This window comes from Mastacembelus armatus, chromosome 20 (genome assembly GCF_900324485.2).
Source record: "Mastacembelus armatus chromosome 20, fMasArm1.2, whole genome shotgun sequence".
Taxonomy (NCBI): Eukaryota; Metazoa; Chordata; class Actinopteri; order Synbranchiformes; family Mastacembelidae; genus Mastacembelus; species Mastacembelus armatus.
The window spans coordinates 605,632-622,938 of record NC_046652.1 but is presented as its reverse complement, the minus strand read 5'-3'; the positions used below and the strand labels follow the sequence as shown (position 1 = coordinate 622,938).

The 17,307-nt window shown below is 42.1% G+C and overlaps 1 protein-coding gene across 1 annotated transcript in view; it reads left to right on the top strand.

The window, feature by feature from the left end:
• LOC113121450 (NACHT, LRR and PYD domains-containing protein 12-like) overlaps positions 1-13,904 on the top strand; it is a 63,381-nt gene extending 49,477 nt beyond the window's left edge. The window contains 8 exon segments of the mRNA XM_026291965.1: positions 5,999-6,172; positions 7,740-7,916; positions 8,367-8,540; positions 10,504-10,677; positions 11,051-11,224; positions 11,674-11,847; positions 12,747-12,799; positions 12,913-13,904. Of these exon segments, the coding sequence (XP_026147750.1) occupies positions 5,999-6,172; positions 7,740-7,916; positions 8,367-8,540; positions 10,504-10,677; positions 11,051-11,224; positions 11,674-11,847; positions 12,747-12,799; positions 12,913-12,914 (1,102 nt within the window). The 3' untranslated portion in view covers positions 12,915-13,904.
• Positions 13,905-17,307: the final 3,403 nt, after the last annotated feature.

Below are 17,307 nucleotides of genomic sequence, written 5' to 3'. Positions count from 1 at the left end.
TTGGCTGGTGTTTCATTTGGAGCAGGAAGACATGCAGTGTTTTCCACCTGAGTCTGAACATGTGGCCATTAAAAATGACACTAAACCAAATCCACATGAACGTAACTATGAAAATAACAGACACCCCCCTTTGTCTCTCATCAGGATCCCTCTGGTCTCAGACGTCTGAGGCTCACCCTCCTCAGGACCCTTCAGCAGCTCCTCACACTAAAGGTAAATCTGCTTGTTTTGAATCAGTGGAAGACACAGATCACATCCCTGGACAGATGGATCAGACATGATAAGGCTGTAATTACAGTCACATAGTAAAAAGAAGCTGCATCTGTAGACATGTGCACTAATGCTTTTATGTTCTTCTCCATCTAAGTTGTTCTATTCCTTCCAAATCCATACTGCTGTTCACATAGTAATTTATATTTTCCATAAACTCATCCAGCTGTTTTATAAAGACTTTTTCCAATATTTTAGAAAATTGGGTTGTCAGTGTCTTGTCACATTTTACCAAGCTTTAATTTTTTTCAGCTGCAGCTCAGAAGGAAGCTCCAAACATCACAGTCACTGCTCAGGATGGAAGTGTCAGCATGGCACCTCAGTTTACCGGTGCTCATGTGACCCGTGATGTAAACATCACTGTAAACGTTGTAAACAACACATCTGGTAAATATTGACCTGAGTTTATGAAGCTCCTTCTGTTTATTTGTGTGATTGCATTAATCAGTCTGAGTTTCTCATGTTTCTGTTCCTGTTTCAGATCAGGTTCCTGCCAGGGCACATGAGGCTGATGCTGTTGCTCAGACGTCTGAGGCTCACCCTCCTCAGGACCCTTCAGCAGCTCCTCACACTAAAGGTAAATCTGCTTGCTTTGAATCAGTGAAAAACACAGATCACATCCCTGGACAGATGGATCAGACATGATAAGGCTGTAATTACAGTCACATAGTAAAAAGAAGCTGCATCTGTAGACATGTGCACTAATGCTTTATGTTCTTCCCCATCTATGTTTGGCTCAGTTGTGGTGGTTCCAGTACCAGAGCCACAGTCCATCACACACTATCAGGAGATGCTCCGGTCAAACCTCAAAGACAGGTTCATGTGTGCAACACAAGGATGGACACAGAATAAGGATAAGCAGCGTCTGGATGAGATCTACACTGAACTGTACATCACAGCTGGAGCCTCCATACACATCAGCAAACAGCATGAGGTCAGGCAGGTTGAGATGGCAGAGAAGAAAACCGATACAGAGAAACCAGTGAAACCCAGTGACATGTTCAAACATCCTCCTGAACAATACATACCCATAAAAACAGTGCTGACCAATGGGATCGCAGGAATTGGAAAAACATTCCTTGTGCACAAGTTTGTGTTGGACTGGGCTGAAGGACGAACCAATCAGGATGTGCATCTGCTTTTCCCCCTCACCTTCCGTCACCTGAATCCACTGAAGGGAGACCAGTTCAGTCTGGCAGAGCTCCTGCATGAATGTATTAAGGAAACTGTTGGGATCAAGGAGGAGGCTCTGAATTTCATCTTTCAAAAGCTGCAGTCATCAGGAAACACCAACTATGACAAGAGTGAATTCAAGCTCCTGTTTATTTTGGATGGACTGGATGAGACTCGCCTCCAGCTGGACTGTAGTACCGATAAAACTCAGAGCCTTCAATTTAAAGTGACAGAGTCCACCTCAGTGGACGAGCTGCTGACAAACCTCATCAGGGGGAAACTGCTTCCCTCTGCTCGCCTCTGGATAACCACCAGACCTGCAGCAGCCAATCAGGTCCACCCAGATTTTGTGGACATAGTGACAGAGGTCAGAGGGTTCACAGACCAACAGAAGGAGGAGTACTTCAGGAAGAGGTTCACAGATGAGGAGCAGTCCAATAAAGTCATTTCCCACATCAAGAGCTCACGAAGCCTCCACATCATGTGTCACATCCCGGTCTTCTGCTGGATCACTGCTACAGTTCTGGAGGATCTGTTGGAAACCAGAGAGGTGGAAGAGCTGCCCAAGACCCTGACTGAGATGTACGCAGAGTTCCTGTGGTTTCAGATCAAACAGAGGGAAAAGAAATACTGTCCAGAAGGCTCAGAAAAGTGTTTTCAGGACATTAAGTCATTAGCAAAACTGGCTTTTCAGCAGTTGGAAGAAGGAAACCTGGTCTTTTATGAGAAAGACTTAAAAGAGAGCGGCATTGATGTCAATGAAGCCTCAGTGTACTCAGGAGTGTTCACAGAGATCTTTAAAGAGGAGAGGGGGAGGAAGAATGAAGCCATGATGTTCAGCTTTGTTCATCTGAGTGTTCAGGAGTTTCTGGCTGCAGTCTACATGGTCCACTGTTACAATGACAGGAAGACACAGGTACTGGAGGAGTTCCTGGGGCGAAAGTACAATTTGATGAGGGAAAAAAAAACTGAACTTTCAGAAAAGAAGGAAAACAGTAAACTTCCTAGTAAAAACAAAGTGAAAGATAAAAATCAGACTTTTTTTAAGGTTAAAACATTTTTTCAAAAAAAAAAAAAAAAATCTGAAAATCTTGATTTAACAGTTAATAACATGAACAGTGATTATTACCCATCTTTGGATGACTTCCTGTTCAGAGCCATGGAGACATCCCTGGAAAGTAAAAATGGCCACCTGGACCTGTTTGTCCGCTTCCTTCATGGCCTCTGTCTGGAGTCCAACCAGAGAGTCTTAGGAGGCCTGCTGGGTCAGACAGAGACCAGTCCAAGAACCATCCAGAGAGCCATCAACAACCTGAAGGAGATGAACAGATATGATATCTCTCCTGACAAAAGCATCAACATCTTCCACTGTCTGATGGAGCTGAACGACCACTCAGTCCATCAGGAGATCCAAGACTTCCTGAAGTCAGGGAACAGATCAGGGAAGAGACTCTCTGAGATCCAGTGCTCAGCTCTGGCCTACATGCTGCAGATGTCAGAGGAGGTTCTGGATGAGTTGGACCTGAGGAAGTACAATACATCAAACCTGGGACGATGGAGACTGATTCCAGCTGTGAGGAACTGCAGAAAGGCTAAGTAAGTCCAGATATGCCCAAGTGAAAAAAATACTACACTACTGTTAAAATATACATGAAACATTTGAAGTTGACTTGTTGCAAATGTAAAAAACATATAGTGACATTAAACTGACAGTGTATTACTAATAGACTTTGAGCCACAGACTTTGTGTTAAATTTAGTGATGGGCAAGTGAAGCCTCATGAAGCACTGAGGCTTTCCTGACAATTGTGCCGAAAAAGTTTCAAAGCTTCAAGACTTCAGTGACGGTGACATCTGGTGGACAACTGAAGCAATAGCAACCTCTAAAGAGCACAAATGAAGCACTGGCACTGTTTCAATCCCATGACAGCAATAAAAGTTCAGACCTCTTGAGATCAAAATGATCCCAAACTTTAGAACGACGCTTATTGGTGGGACTCGCCATGAAACTTGCCAAAATACTCTCTCTCACTCTCCAAATCTCTATCTCCTCACAACCCCATTTTGAAGCAGAATGATGCATGTTATATAGCTGGCATGGCACCAAACCACTCAAATCTGTCAAACCTGTCAAGCTGTCATTGGCTCAGAATGCATTGAAACGCCATGAGCCAATGACACACACTGAAAGAATATGAGCCAATGAAAAGCTTTGAAACATTTTGAAGCAATGAAGCGCGAAGCGAAACAGCGATGACGTTTGAAGCTTCGAACGTCATCAGTCACGTGACACTGGTGTTTGTGATACAAGCTCCGACTCAGTGTTTCGAATCACTCCGCTTCAGGAAGAGTGACACAAGCTCGGAAGCCTCGGTATCATTTGCCCATCACTAGTTAAATTGCAACCAAGTTGAACATATTGCATTAAAAGACACAATGATATTGGATTGATATTCCTAGTAAATATAAGTCCACTATAAGCATCATTGTGTGTTTAATAAATACACCAACAATGCCCTCTGAATGGATTCTCCAAACACTGAGTCTGAAATGTATATACTTTACTTAGATTCCAATCCAATGATGTTGGACTAAAAGCACTACTTCCTGTTAGCATGTTCTCAATTGCTCTTACTTTGAAAAGCCCAGTGCACTTTGAAGACATTCTAAAATGACTGAAAATAATCTCAACTCCTACACAAAGTCCAAAGCACGTCAGTCCAACAAATATTGATTTGAACTCTAACACTATTAAATCCAGCCATTTAAGGGCTTTGGAACAAAACAAGTCATTCAAAGTAACAACAATAACAATAAACAGGAACAACAGTTTGTGTTTTCTATTAGTAAGGTCAAAGTATTATTTGGTTGCACCACTATGGGACTAACATGGATTTTAGTGATATTCAGGATTCTGCATAGTTCTCAGAAGAATTCTGTCCAGACATCCAAAATACATGAAGTAAACATCTGGTATGAAAGAGTATTTTGAAGTGAAACTTTGTCCACAGGAATTAGACCACTTCCAAGAGTACACTTTACCACAGCCACGAACACATACATTGTGTACTTTAAATAAGTCTACTGAAATATAGCTCAAGTTAAATGGAGGCATAGTATTATATTTGGAAGAGAAGGACACAATTTCAAGTAAAATCACAAACCATGAACAGACTTTTGGAAAATATCACTAAATATACTTCAAAATCTGTTGAAAGTAAAGTGCACTTTGAAGAAATCTGCTAAATGACTAATGAAGTAATGAGATCATTTCAATATACTTTGCAAACATTTACTTTTAATCTGCTTTTTTTGTCTCAGTAACTCTTTGACTAATCTTGTACTTTGGAGACTCACCAAAAATGTACTTTTACTATGTTTCAACACAAGCACAAATACACTTGGTAAAATGTGTGAACACACTTTATCTGCTAAAAGTAGAATTGAAGTCTGAAACAATAGATTGATTTTTCACTTGGGTGATCATCACCATAATGTTGCTCTTGTTTATTGTGATAATGACAGCAGCTGGATTTTGTCCCAGATGTTCTTGAGCTGTTCCAAATGGTGTCAGTCCAAAAGCTGCAGATGTTCCTGTTGTTTTTTTCTCTCTGTCCAGTGAATGAACTGTTGGAACTGGAATGTCCTCACTCAGTTCCGCATGTTCGTTTGACTGATAAAGCGGAGGAGATGAATGTGGTCTCAAATTAGCCGTTTATTAAAACACACTGAATAAAGCAGTTACAGAGCTCTGGGACAAACTCTCCCTAGCCAATAACAGTCTTTGTCAGGGCACGAAGTCTGACTGACTATTCTTCTCTCGACCCAGTGATAATATTACTGAATGAAATGTGCAATCTTTAGGAAGTTGGCGTGTTCCTCTCCCATAGGTTGAGAACGATGGGATGTCCTGAGATATCACTGTTGCTATACCTCCAGGCAGAGGTCAACCTGTTCCTGCAAGACAGAGAACAACAACAAAAACAACAGGCACATCTTATCTGGTGTTATGCCTAGTCCACTTCTTGCCCTGTAAGAAACCTTGCAATTACTGAAAAATATGTTCATCTCTAAACTGCTACTGTTTTGCACATACCAAAATGCTTCATGAGTATACTGTAATAATGCCTTATACTTTAAGCTATAATGTAATAAAAGTAATAATTCCTACAGAACACAGTTCTTCTTTTTCTTTCCAATGGTTTTTCCATGGGACACATTTTTCTTCTGTTTCTCTTCACACACTGTTTTTCTGCCACATGTGGACAAATGTCCAACATTGGAATAAACAGGGACAGGCCTGTTGTGGAAGTTCCAAAGGAACTCAGTTTTCTCTGCTTCCTGTCCAAGATGAAAGCAGAACAAAGATGAAGCGTGTGCAGTGTGACAGAGAGTGAGAAGAATTCTTATTTCATGTCCAACCCACTGAGAGAAGATCAGCTGAACCACTGATGTGAAGACACAACAGGACATGTCCCTGTTTGACATCAAGTGATTCAACTCAATATATTGTCTCTGTCATAATAACAGCTTTTCTAATATATGTGTCCTGACAGACTTTCTCACTGTGGACTCTCAGAGACTCACTGTGAAGTCGTGGCCTCAGCTCTGAAGTCCGACCCCTCCCATCTGACAGAACTGGACCTGAGTCTGAATGACCTGCAGGATCCAGCAGTGCAGCAGCTGTGTGGTGGACTGCAGAGTCCACACTGTAGACTGGAGACTCTGAGGTCAGTTGACTGACTGTTACTATTGTAGATCTTAGATGATGAATCCACAACTAAAGCTCCTGTGAATGTTGGTTGTTCCATTTAGTGTTTTCATTGCTCTTCTATTCTCAGCAGACTAAGAATGATTTCTTCAGTTTCACTTCATTTCACTGAGCTGTCTTCAATAATGTGTGTTCACTCATATTGAATAGTCATATTAATAATGATGTGTTTCTTTCTATAGCAGCTTTGAAGAACAGAGTGTCCCAAAAATGTCATCTGTCAGGAAATTGTTCTGAATCCTTTGTGTTTCTAAACAAACTGTGGAAACAGTCCAAAGCTGAAACTGTTTCAACTGAAAGTGTTTGTCCAGTGTTTGTCCAAGTTTGGATCCCAACAATATGTCAATATTGGACCAGACTAATATGTGACATCCTCCTGAGAGCCAGAAGGAAAAAGGTTGGAATATTTCCATTTTGGAATAGAAGTGAAGACTTTCGGACATGAGAAACAAAGTCCTCTTACTTTTTGGGGAAGAACACATCCCTGTAGTGGACATTGGGTCTTGCTTTGTCCCAAAAACCACACAATAAGCATCAGTATGCTGACGATAATGTTGGATTTTCTCTGCATTTCTATCTGATTTTTCTCACTTGATGAAATTCAGAGAAAACATATGACACAGTCAGTTGTCAACAATCTATGAATGGGATTCCAAAGCTTGTGTTTAGTGGCCAATGACACAGTGGGGACCAGTCCCAACACAAGAACATGATCTGGTCTGTGCATTGGGACTGGGCCATTAGAAAGCAGTTCCCAGCCTGTTGTCATTGCCAAGGCCTCAAATCCTGATGCTGTGTGAAGACCCTTTGTGTAGTTTTTGTTCCTGAACTGAAGCCAGCAGCTTTTGGTCCTGACACTGTCCACCCAGTTTGTTCCCTGATCCAAATCTCATTGTGAAGAACAAATCCCCAGTGTCTCTATAAAGTTGATCCCATAGAAATGAAAGCACATGTGGAGCACAGAGACACACAGATGAAATCATGTGTCCAGGTGGTTGAGCTGTGTTTAGTGTCTGAGCTGCTGCTGCTGCTTTACCTCTGTGCTGTGCTGAGGCTGCAGCCAATAAAGCCAGAGAAGAAGATGCAGAGAGGGAAGAGACAGGAGACAGGAGAGCCTGGGGGAGCTTCCTTGGCTCAGATAGAATAAGGAGGAACAATTCAATGCATCGTTTTGCTGCACTTTGGAACTGTGTCAACAAACTTTAAGCAGGAAACTTTAAAGCTGCACTGTGACAGTATGAGCCATCAACTAGATTGATTCTGCTGTTGGCTGGAAAGCAGCTTCTCTTCCCATGTGCTGACAATAATATCATGATATAGTCAGGCTATTATTACTATTATTCTAACTGTTCTCATATTATTCTTCTCATTATTATCATTCTACATTTTCCTTGAGGGATTAATCAAGTTGATCTTATCTCATTATTCTAATGAAAAGAAGAAGAATTGTCATCATCATTATCACCATCCTCATTGTCATCAACATCAGTGTCACATTGGATCTCCTTCTTTGCCTCTTTATTCAGGTTGAAGAACTGCAGTTTGTCAGAGACCAGCTGTGGTTATCTGGTCTCAGCTCTGAAGTCCAACCCCTCTCATCTGAGACACCTGGACCTGAGTTTGAACAGCAAGCTGCAAGATCCAGGAGTGCAGCAGCTGTATGGTGGACTGCTGAATCCAGACTGTAGACTGGAGACTCTGAGGTCAGACCCCATGTTTAGGTTGTGTGCTGAGATTAATGTGATGTGAAAGTTGTGCTGACACTAAACTGCAGACATGAGGCTGATATTAGACTGATCCACACTGAGGATCTTCATGGGAAAGGCTGTTTTCCCTCTCAGAGAAATGTGGCTGCACAACATGAGTTTGTATAGATGGAGCCACAGGTGGAGCTGGCAGAGTTTCAGAGCTGAAGTCACTCCGTGTTTATTGAAGCAGCAGCATGTTGGCATTCATATTAATGACAGCTCTTTGTCCTTTTTTGGATGGGACTGCTTTGAACCTGCATCCTGTTGGCTTCAGCTGTTTGGAGTTTCCACTTTCTAAACTTCTACTTTCTAAACCTTCTTCAGCTCTGAACACATTCTGAAACATTCAACACTTTCAAGCAGGAACTTTGGTTTCTGACTTCACATCTTTGCTTCTGTATTCAGGTTGGAGAACTGCAGTTTGTCAGAGACCAGCTGTGGTTATCTGGTCTCAGCTCTGAAGTCCAACCCCTCCCATCTGAGAGAACTGGACCTGAGCTACAATGACCTTCAGGATCCAGGAGTGCAGCAGCTGTGTGGTGGACTGCAGAGTCCAGACTGTAGACTGGAGACTCTGAGGTCAGTTCACTGACTGTTTGTTACTATTGTAGATCTTTAGTGTTGAATTATTGTTTGAACTCAGTGTTTGCACAGACATAACTTCTATTGAAGTTGATTTTCTTTTCCTGTCTTTGGATTTTTCTGAGGCTAAATTCAGTCTTTAGTCCCAAATGACTGAGTCTCACAGAAAGTTGGTCTCATTGTGTCTAAAGAGTCACACGTGTCAGCAGAAAGTCCTCTGAACTAATATTTGTTGGAAATGGATCCAGTTTCTTTGATACAGTAGAAATATTTCTTTGATCATTGATATTGATGGTTGAGAACACACACAGACAGGTGTGTTTCCATCACTTCAGAGGACATTCCATTGACTTCCATTGATTTCCTGGAGACAAAGCCAAACCAGAAGCACTACTTGGTGAACCCCAAGCACAAGCTGAACCTCAACTTCCAGACAGCTTCTTCCACACAGAAATCCAAACAGGTCCTGGACTAGATTATTGGCCCCTTTGGGGACACGTCTATTTCCAATCACCTTCCTGTTGTTCTTGAGATCCAGATTCCCTTGACTCCATGTAAATCCAGTGTTTCAGCTCAGTCATTGTCAGATTCCTCCACAGACTCCTGGGGAATTCAATGATGCATTTATGAACACACATTTATCTACTTTGGATGGTTGAACTTCCTCACTGAGTCCACAGGATTTAATTTCATCTTTTCACTCTACATGTCCTACTGTATTGGCCTCTATCACCCCCCTCAGGATGAAGAGACCTAAAGTCTCTACAGAACCCTGGTTAAATGATATGAGCCAGAGTTGAAGAAGATTCTGCCCACAGGCAGAACATCAGTAGAAGAAAGACCAGCTCCATGTGTCTCTGGGAATCCTGAGAAACTCTTTGAAGGACTACCAGAAAACCATTCAAACTGCTCCATCTGACTGTTTGTCCAAAATCCTGGTCATCTACTCTCATGGCCCAAGAGCTTAATTTAGCAAACCTGTCATTGATCCATCCATCAGTGAACTGTCCAATGTCTCTACAAGAACCTTTTAGTGACAACAGGACTTCTGCTAGACAAGGCCTTGCTAACCCTATTTGGGACTGGGCTCAGGGTTTTATTTGCTCTGTGTCTTCAAGCACTTTGAGCCTGTTTCATTGTCTTTTCTTTCTGAAGTGGTGAAACACTTGAAACCAACCCCCTGTCCCCTGGATGGAGTTCCTGCTAAAGTCCTTAAGGAGGTTTTTAGCTCTTTCATTAATAACTACCTCAGTCTAGGTGTGTTCCCAGCAGATTTCAAAAATGCAGTGATCACTCCGTTACTGAAAAACCATGTTGACCCCTCAGTTTGATCCACTTATAGACCAGTTACTCATCTGACATTTCTCTCTAAAGTTTTAGGAAAAAGTGTTTTTGAATCAGTTTCTGTCATTTTAGAAGAAAATCCATGTTTTGAAGTCGACCCAGTACAGAATGGGCACTATTAAAAATCCATTGTGATATGATGTTATCAGGTGAATAAAGCCAGAGAAGAAGATGCAGAGAGGGAAGAGACAGGAGACAGGAGAGCCTGGGGGAGCTTCCTTGGCTCAGATAGAATAAGGAGGAACAATTCAATGCATTGTTTTGCTGCACTTTGGAACTGTGTCAACAAACTTTAAGCAGGAAACTTTAAAGCTGCACAGTGACAGTATGAGCCATCAACTAGATTGATTCTGCTGTTGGCTGGAAAGCAGCTTCTCTTCCCATGTGCTGACAATAATATCATGATATAGTCAGACTATTATTACTATTATTCTGACTGTTCTCATATTATTCTTCTCATTATTATCATTCTACATTTCCCTTCAGGGATTAATCAAGTTGATCTCATCTCATTATTCTAATGAAAAGATGAAGAATTGTCAGCATCATTATCACCATCCTCATTGTCATCAACATCAGTGTCACATTGGATCTCCTTCTTTGCTTCTTTATTCAGGTTGATTTGCTGCAGTTTGTCAGAGACCAGCTGTGGTTATCTGGTCTCAGCTCTGAAGTCCAACCCCTCCCATCTGAGACACCTGGACCTGAGCTACAACAAGCTGCAGGATCCAGGAGTGCAGCAGCTGTGTGGTGGACTGCAGAGTCCAGACTGTAGACTGGAGACTCTGAGGTCAGTTCACTTACTGTTACTATTGTAGATCTTAGATGTGGAATCCACAACTAAAGCTCCTGTGAATGTTGGTTGTTCCATTCAGTGTTTTCATTGTTCTTCTATGCTGCTTTACCTCTGTGCTGTGCTGAGGCTGCAGCCAATAAAGCCAGAGAAGAAGATGCAGAGAGGGAAGAGACAGGAGACAGGAGAGCCTGGGGGAGCTTCCTTGGCTCAGATAGAATAAGGAGGAACAATTCAATGCATTGTTTTGCTGCACTTTGGAACTGTGTCAACAAACTTTAAGCAGGAAACTTTAAAGCTGCACAGTGACAGTATGAGTGACATAAACATCAGTGTCACGTTGGATCTCCTTCTTTGCTTTTTTATTCAGGTTGGAGGGCTGCAGTTTGGCAGAGACCAGTTGTGGTTATCTGGCCTCAGCTCTGAAGTCCAACCCCTCCCATCTGAGACACCTGGACCTGAGCTACAACAAGCTGCAGGATCCAGGAGTGCAGCAGCTGTGTGGTGGACTGCAGAGTCCAGACTGTAGACTGGAGACTCTGAGGTTAGACCCCATGTTTAGGTTGTGTGCTGAGATTAATGTGATGTGAAAGTTGTGCTGACACTAAACTGCAGACATGAGGCTGATATTAGACTGATCCACACTGAGGATCTTCATGGGAAAGGCTGTTTTCCCTCTCAGAGAAATGTGGCTGTACAACATGAGTTTGTATAGATGGAGCCACAGGTGGAGCTGGCAGAGTTTCAGAGCTGAAGTCACTCCGTGTTTATTGAAGCAGCAGCATGTTGGCATTCATATTAATGACAGCTCTTTGTCCCTTTTTGGATGGGACTGCTTTGAACCTGCATCCTGTTGGCTTCAGCTGTTTGGAGTTTCCACTTTCTAAACTTCTACTTTCTAAACCTTCTTCAGCTCTGAACACATTCTGAAACACTCAACACTTTCAAGAGGAACTTTGGTTTCTAACGACACATCTTTGCTTCTTTATTCAGGTTGAGGAGCTGCAGTTTGTCAGAGACCAGCTGTGGTTATCTGGTCTCAGCTCTGAAGTCCAACCCCTTCCATCTGAGAGAACTGGACTTGAGTTGGAACAACCTGCAGGATCCAGATGTGCAGCAGCTGTGTGGTGGACTCCAGAGTCCAGACTGTAGACTGCAGACTCTGAGGTCAGTAGAGGGCTGGAGTCAGTCCATGGTGCTTTCAGCAGGATTGGGCTAAACTCAGTCAGTATCAAAGCAAAGATCCAGAATTTCCTGTAAAGCTCCAACCTTCTCAGTGAAGCTGTGAGAGGAGAACAGGGACAGGCTTCAGGATTGGATAGAAAGACAGAGAGAGAGACAACAGTCAGCCAATCAGATCAGCCAGAAGCTTGTTGTGATCATGTGTTTGAGTTGATGTGAAGACGACTGTTGCTGATGAAGTCAGTGAGTCAGGAACACAAAAACAGTCTTTTATCCAGATCAATGTCAGGCAGCTGAGGTTGAGCTTAATTCCTGCATTTCAATCCAACAAACACTGGTTCACTTTGGCCTGGTCAGTCACTGGAAACTGGGTTGATCAATATAGTCATCTATAGCTAACTTGCACTGAAGCAGGATCAGTTTAATGTCTCACATGAGAATTTATCAGTAGCCAATCAACAGAGTGGAAAAACTCCAGTCAGTCTTCAAACAGGATCTCAGTCTGAACCAAATCCTGGTTCACCTTAAAGTCATAGTGAAGACCAGAGCAGTGGGCTGAGTCATAGGTTCTGTCAGAGGTCATGTGGGCTCTGAATCAGCAAATCAGGTCAATTTAAGGTTTGTGATCATTTCAGTTCAGTCTGATCTAATTCTAGCAGTGAACAGTTTAATGAAATCTGATGGGATTGTCAGCAGTGACTGTACAGAACACACACGTTGCAGATCCATGATGTGTGGTGGTGCATTGTATTGTCTGGAGCTAGTTGACGGTTTGATGACTCCTTGTATGTGGACGCCTGCTGAGAGAAGGAGGAAATAAAAAGGAGGAAAAGAGAATCTGATTATTTATTTACTCACCTTCTAACTGAGGTTTGTTCCAACAGATTTGGCCGCAATGGGGAAAAAACAGTGTCTCAATGTTCCAAAGACAAATCTTGTGAGTAACATTGAAACATTGTCTTCATCTAATTTTTAAAGTCTGATTTTACAGAGTGTTTTTGCTCATTTCATTGTCAAATCTTTCTAAATTGTGTTTTTGTCTTGGCTCAGGAAAACACCTGCGCCCAAAGAACTACAGGCTGTGTTTGATTTGAGGTTCCTGCAGATCCTTCCAAGTTTCAACAGGTCTTGAAATTCCAAATCTGTGGAGAATCACTTGAATCTGGGAACTGAACACCCCAAAGAGAACAGAAATGTACAGAGTTCCAGACAGATCACCAATCACATGGTGTTATGCACAATGAAGGACAAACCAGATGGATTCTAAGATTTCTTTTCCACCACTGCAAACAAGCTGCTGTTAGACTGTTCTAATGTTTGATTCTTTAATTCAGCTCCTGTCTCTGATCAGTTCTCCCTCCGTTTCCCCCTGTGGAAATATTGGAAATAGCTGAATAAATCTTCCAAAGACAACTGACTGCAAAATTTCTATGAAGTCACCTCAAACTCTTATCAAGGTGCTGTTGATCCAAATATGGAAATGTCTTGATTTTGTCTTTTTGCCTTTTTAAACCACTTTTTGTTTCCTTACATTTGAGTGTCCACATCCAGATGTGACAGTGGCCTCACTCTTTGCAGTGACGGTGCAGTGGTCGCTTGCCTCCACTGTTTGGGAAAGGTGCCCCCTTACTCCGTAGGAAACCAAACTTCTTTCTCCCAGTTTTTCTAGTTCCAGCCCTGGTTATGGTTTGTTTTGTTCAGAAAGGTGTTGGGAAGCCACGGCTCCTGCTCATTGGTCCAGTCTGAGTCTGCTCACCTCATTTCTATTGAATCTGTTTGGATGTGCTGTCCATTCTCCTCGTCCCACTGCTGAACCAGGAAAACTGGCATGTTGTGTTGCAGCCCCAGGCCTGGAACAAAACAGAGACCAGCCCTGCTCAGTCATGGAAACTGTGGGGCATGATCCAATATGTAACCATATCCATTCCATAAGCATTCATTGAATCTTATATGATCAGTCTTTTATATTCATTATGTACATAGCCTATATTTCTATTTGTATTATTATGACTCTGTTGCTATAATAAACGTGGTTCAGACTTTGTCGACTGGAGACTTTGATTTCACACATTGGCAGAGAAGAAAAGAGAAGAACAGTGTCTGTGGGGCTTCGACGGCTTCACCCTGGCCGGAGAATTTTCCACCACATTATTGGCATCAGGAACAGGACGGGCTGATGGGACCATGGCGTCTGGACCACCTGCCTGCCGCTCACAGCGACTGGTGATCACCAAACAAAAGGTAAGCAGAGCCATTTGAATCTGCATGTTGCTGAGGACTGGAGACAGGTGAAAGGGTCCTAACCTGTCCTATAAAGAACCTCTAACCTATAGGAGGCCACTAACCTGTAGGAGAACATAAGAGCAAAGGAAACACCATGGTGCAGGATGAATAAGAATGTGAATGAAAGGTCTGTGGACGGTGCCGATAATCAGTTGGCTTTGGGTTTATATATATATGTAGACCTGAAGATCTAATATGGTGGTGGGATAGCAGCTGTTATCAGACCATAAACAAGGTGTGGGAACCCTGTTTATAAAGCTGGATGTGGACCTGAGTCTGGACCTGGACCTGAGTCTAAAGCAGAAATCTGGGACTAACCTTTAGTTGCTCACCACACCTGTTGTTGCTACAAATCCTGTTCATGTTGTTCTGAGTGTAATGTAAAGATGATGATTTTAACCTTTGACCTTTTTGAGGCTGAGATTAAAACTAGGAGGGGCTAGAAACTAAATTTAGATCAGACCAGATTATTGATGAGATGGGGCTGGGTTTAGGACTAGAGGGGACTAGTTTGTGGGTAAACAAAGACCAGATTGTGGCTGCAGAAAAGCCTCCAGAGGATCAGAGGAAATAACTGATGTTTCAGTGTTTGTCTCCTGGTTCAGGCTCCAGTTTGATGTAGAACGGGATTTAGTCTTTATTTGGATCTACTTTAGCTTCCACACAGACCTCACTAGTCTGAGTTCTGTCTGTAGAACATACAACTGCAATTCAGAATATTTCTGTTTTGTAAGACAACATGAAATCATCCTTTGTTGTGCGACTTTTATCCTGGTTAAGGTTGAGACACTTTAAAGTCATATTGTCTGCACTTTTTAACCCCAAATCTGGGTTTTATCTGTCCACGTTATGGACCATCAGTCTGTGGAGATTCTCAGTCATCCAGGGGAAGTTATCTAGAGGTTGAGTCCTGGCAACTGGACTTTTCAGTGTCAAGATAAACTGGAGGTTCCAGTCCAGCTTTTTCTCAGACGGATGAAGCCACTTGGATGGACAGTGAAACGTTTTGACATAAAAACTCAAAGTCCAGTTGCCAGGACTCAACCTCTAGATATGTACCATAACTCAAGAATCACTAATTACTGGAAACCAGTGTTGCCAACTTGTCAGTAAGAACAGTAGCTATTGGCTGTCCTAGAAGTCGTCAGATGACGTCATCTCCTAATTTGCATAATGTCGTGGCCCGTGCTGTAATTGTGATGGACGCTTTTACCAACTTCAGGAAAGAAAGAGACAACTGTGATTCTTTATAAGAAATAAGGGACAGTCCAAATATTTGTACTGGGCCATATAATGTAGGATGACGGCCTGCAGTTAATAAGTTCTCAGAAATAATTACATTTGTCTTGCTTCACCTATTTATCTCCATCCTCTAGAAAGAATTTATTGTCATAAAAATGTCATCAGGCTGAGTAAATTGTACCATTATGACATTAGAAATGTGACTGCACAAGGAACGTAGTAATTTAGGAGGTGAAAATACTGTGAAGGGTCATACATGGGCCTACAAAAGGCAGGAAGTTCATCAGAGAAATCATCATGAAGAAACTATAACACCTGAACGTCTATGAAACGTCAGTCCATAAAGCATTTTAAACAAAGGCACTTAGCCTACATTTTGAAACTACATTTTATTTGAACCATGAATGAACGAAAATGCTGATTTTTCAATGAATAAAAACTTAGAAAGTGTGGCTTGCTTCTGGATTTGGAACCGCTTCAATAATGAGGTCCAAGTTTAAGAACCCGTTAGGAGTCAAACTATTTCTTACAACAATACAAATAAAAACTATTTTCTCTCTCTCTCTATTTACCAGCATTAAGTTAAAATAGTGAAACGTTTTCCTGCCCTGCTGGATCTCGAGCTCAATGATCCATCATTTGTTTGCATTTGCCCAAACTGATTTAGAAAAATCGGAATAATTTGCAGTCGGGACGCAGAGCCGTGAACGTCTCCAGCTGTGACTGCAGCTGGGAGAGACTGGGCCTGTGGCTTTGGGACGGGGAGGGACAGGTGTTAGGCCGAGTCCTGCCTGCACTTCGCGGGAGCGCGCTTCACCAAAGAGAAAACTCCCAACCAATAAATTCAGAGACAAAGTGTTTACAGGCCTAAGTTTCTTTTTTCGGGTTTATCAGCAATGAGAACAGATCCAGCCTAATTGTAGTTTGTGAATGTTTCATGTCACCTGTGTTTTATTGGGCTAAACTCTGTTTTAAGTCGTGTTTCCTCGTTAAGAACTCAGGATTTGTTTTCCAAAGGCTGCTGGTTGTTAAGAAAAGCTTTATAGACTGATCCTTATGGTGGAATGAGGTTTTTAGGGGAGGACCACTGGATGTTTTGGGTTAAATTCACATGTAAATATAAAACACATGGGACCTGTTCAGTCTAAGTGCCAGGGACAGATTGTCACTATGAGACTGGATATTATCATTCCAAATACCGAAGAGAAATGATAAGAGGGCAGAAGACAGAACTTCGATGAAAAGCATCAAAGTATCTTTTAGAAGGTTGGTATCATTTAGGGCAGCGCCAGCATCCTAACTTAAGTGATGCATCGAAGGACTTTTGATGTACTGTAGTCCATAAATAAGTCCATACTATTGAAAACAGTTCTTCATCTTATTAAACTGCTAGTCATTTAAATGTCATGTCAGACTACAAGTACAGGTTCACTTTACTGCTAACACATATAGCTAGGGAGGCAGGCCGCATATCAGAACCCTTAAATATAAACATTAAGATAACATCAACTTTATCAGTTCCTGTAGGAGCATTCAGGTTAGGTGTCCAATTAATTCACATGTAAATGTAAAATTACAATTAAAAAGAATCTGTTATTAATTAGCTGCCCCTTTACTAACATTTGGAGAAAGGGCAGGTTTTGGCCTTGGCCAGTAATTTCCAGTGGGGACATGTCACAGGTTCAGTTTTTTCCAACACATCTTCTAGGTGGATGTTTTTACTATATTAAGGGACCGGACATGGACATAAAAGCAAAAGTGGTTTGTGGTGTTGAGGAAGCCAACGCCACTTTTGCTGCATTTCATGACAGCCCAGCAGGAGGTCACAGTGGCCAGAAAAAGACCAGAGATGCCATTTCAAAATGTTCCTTCTGGCCTGGAATGACCAGGGACATTGACAGATGGGTAAGAATGCACTTT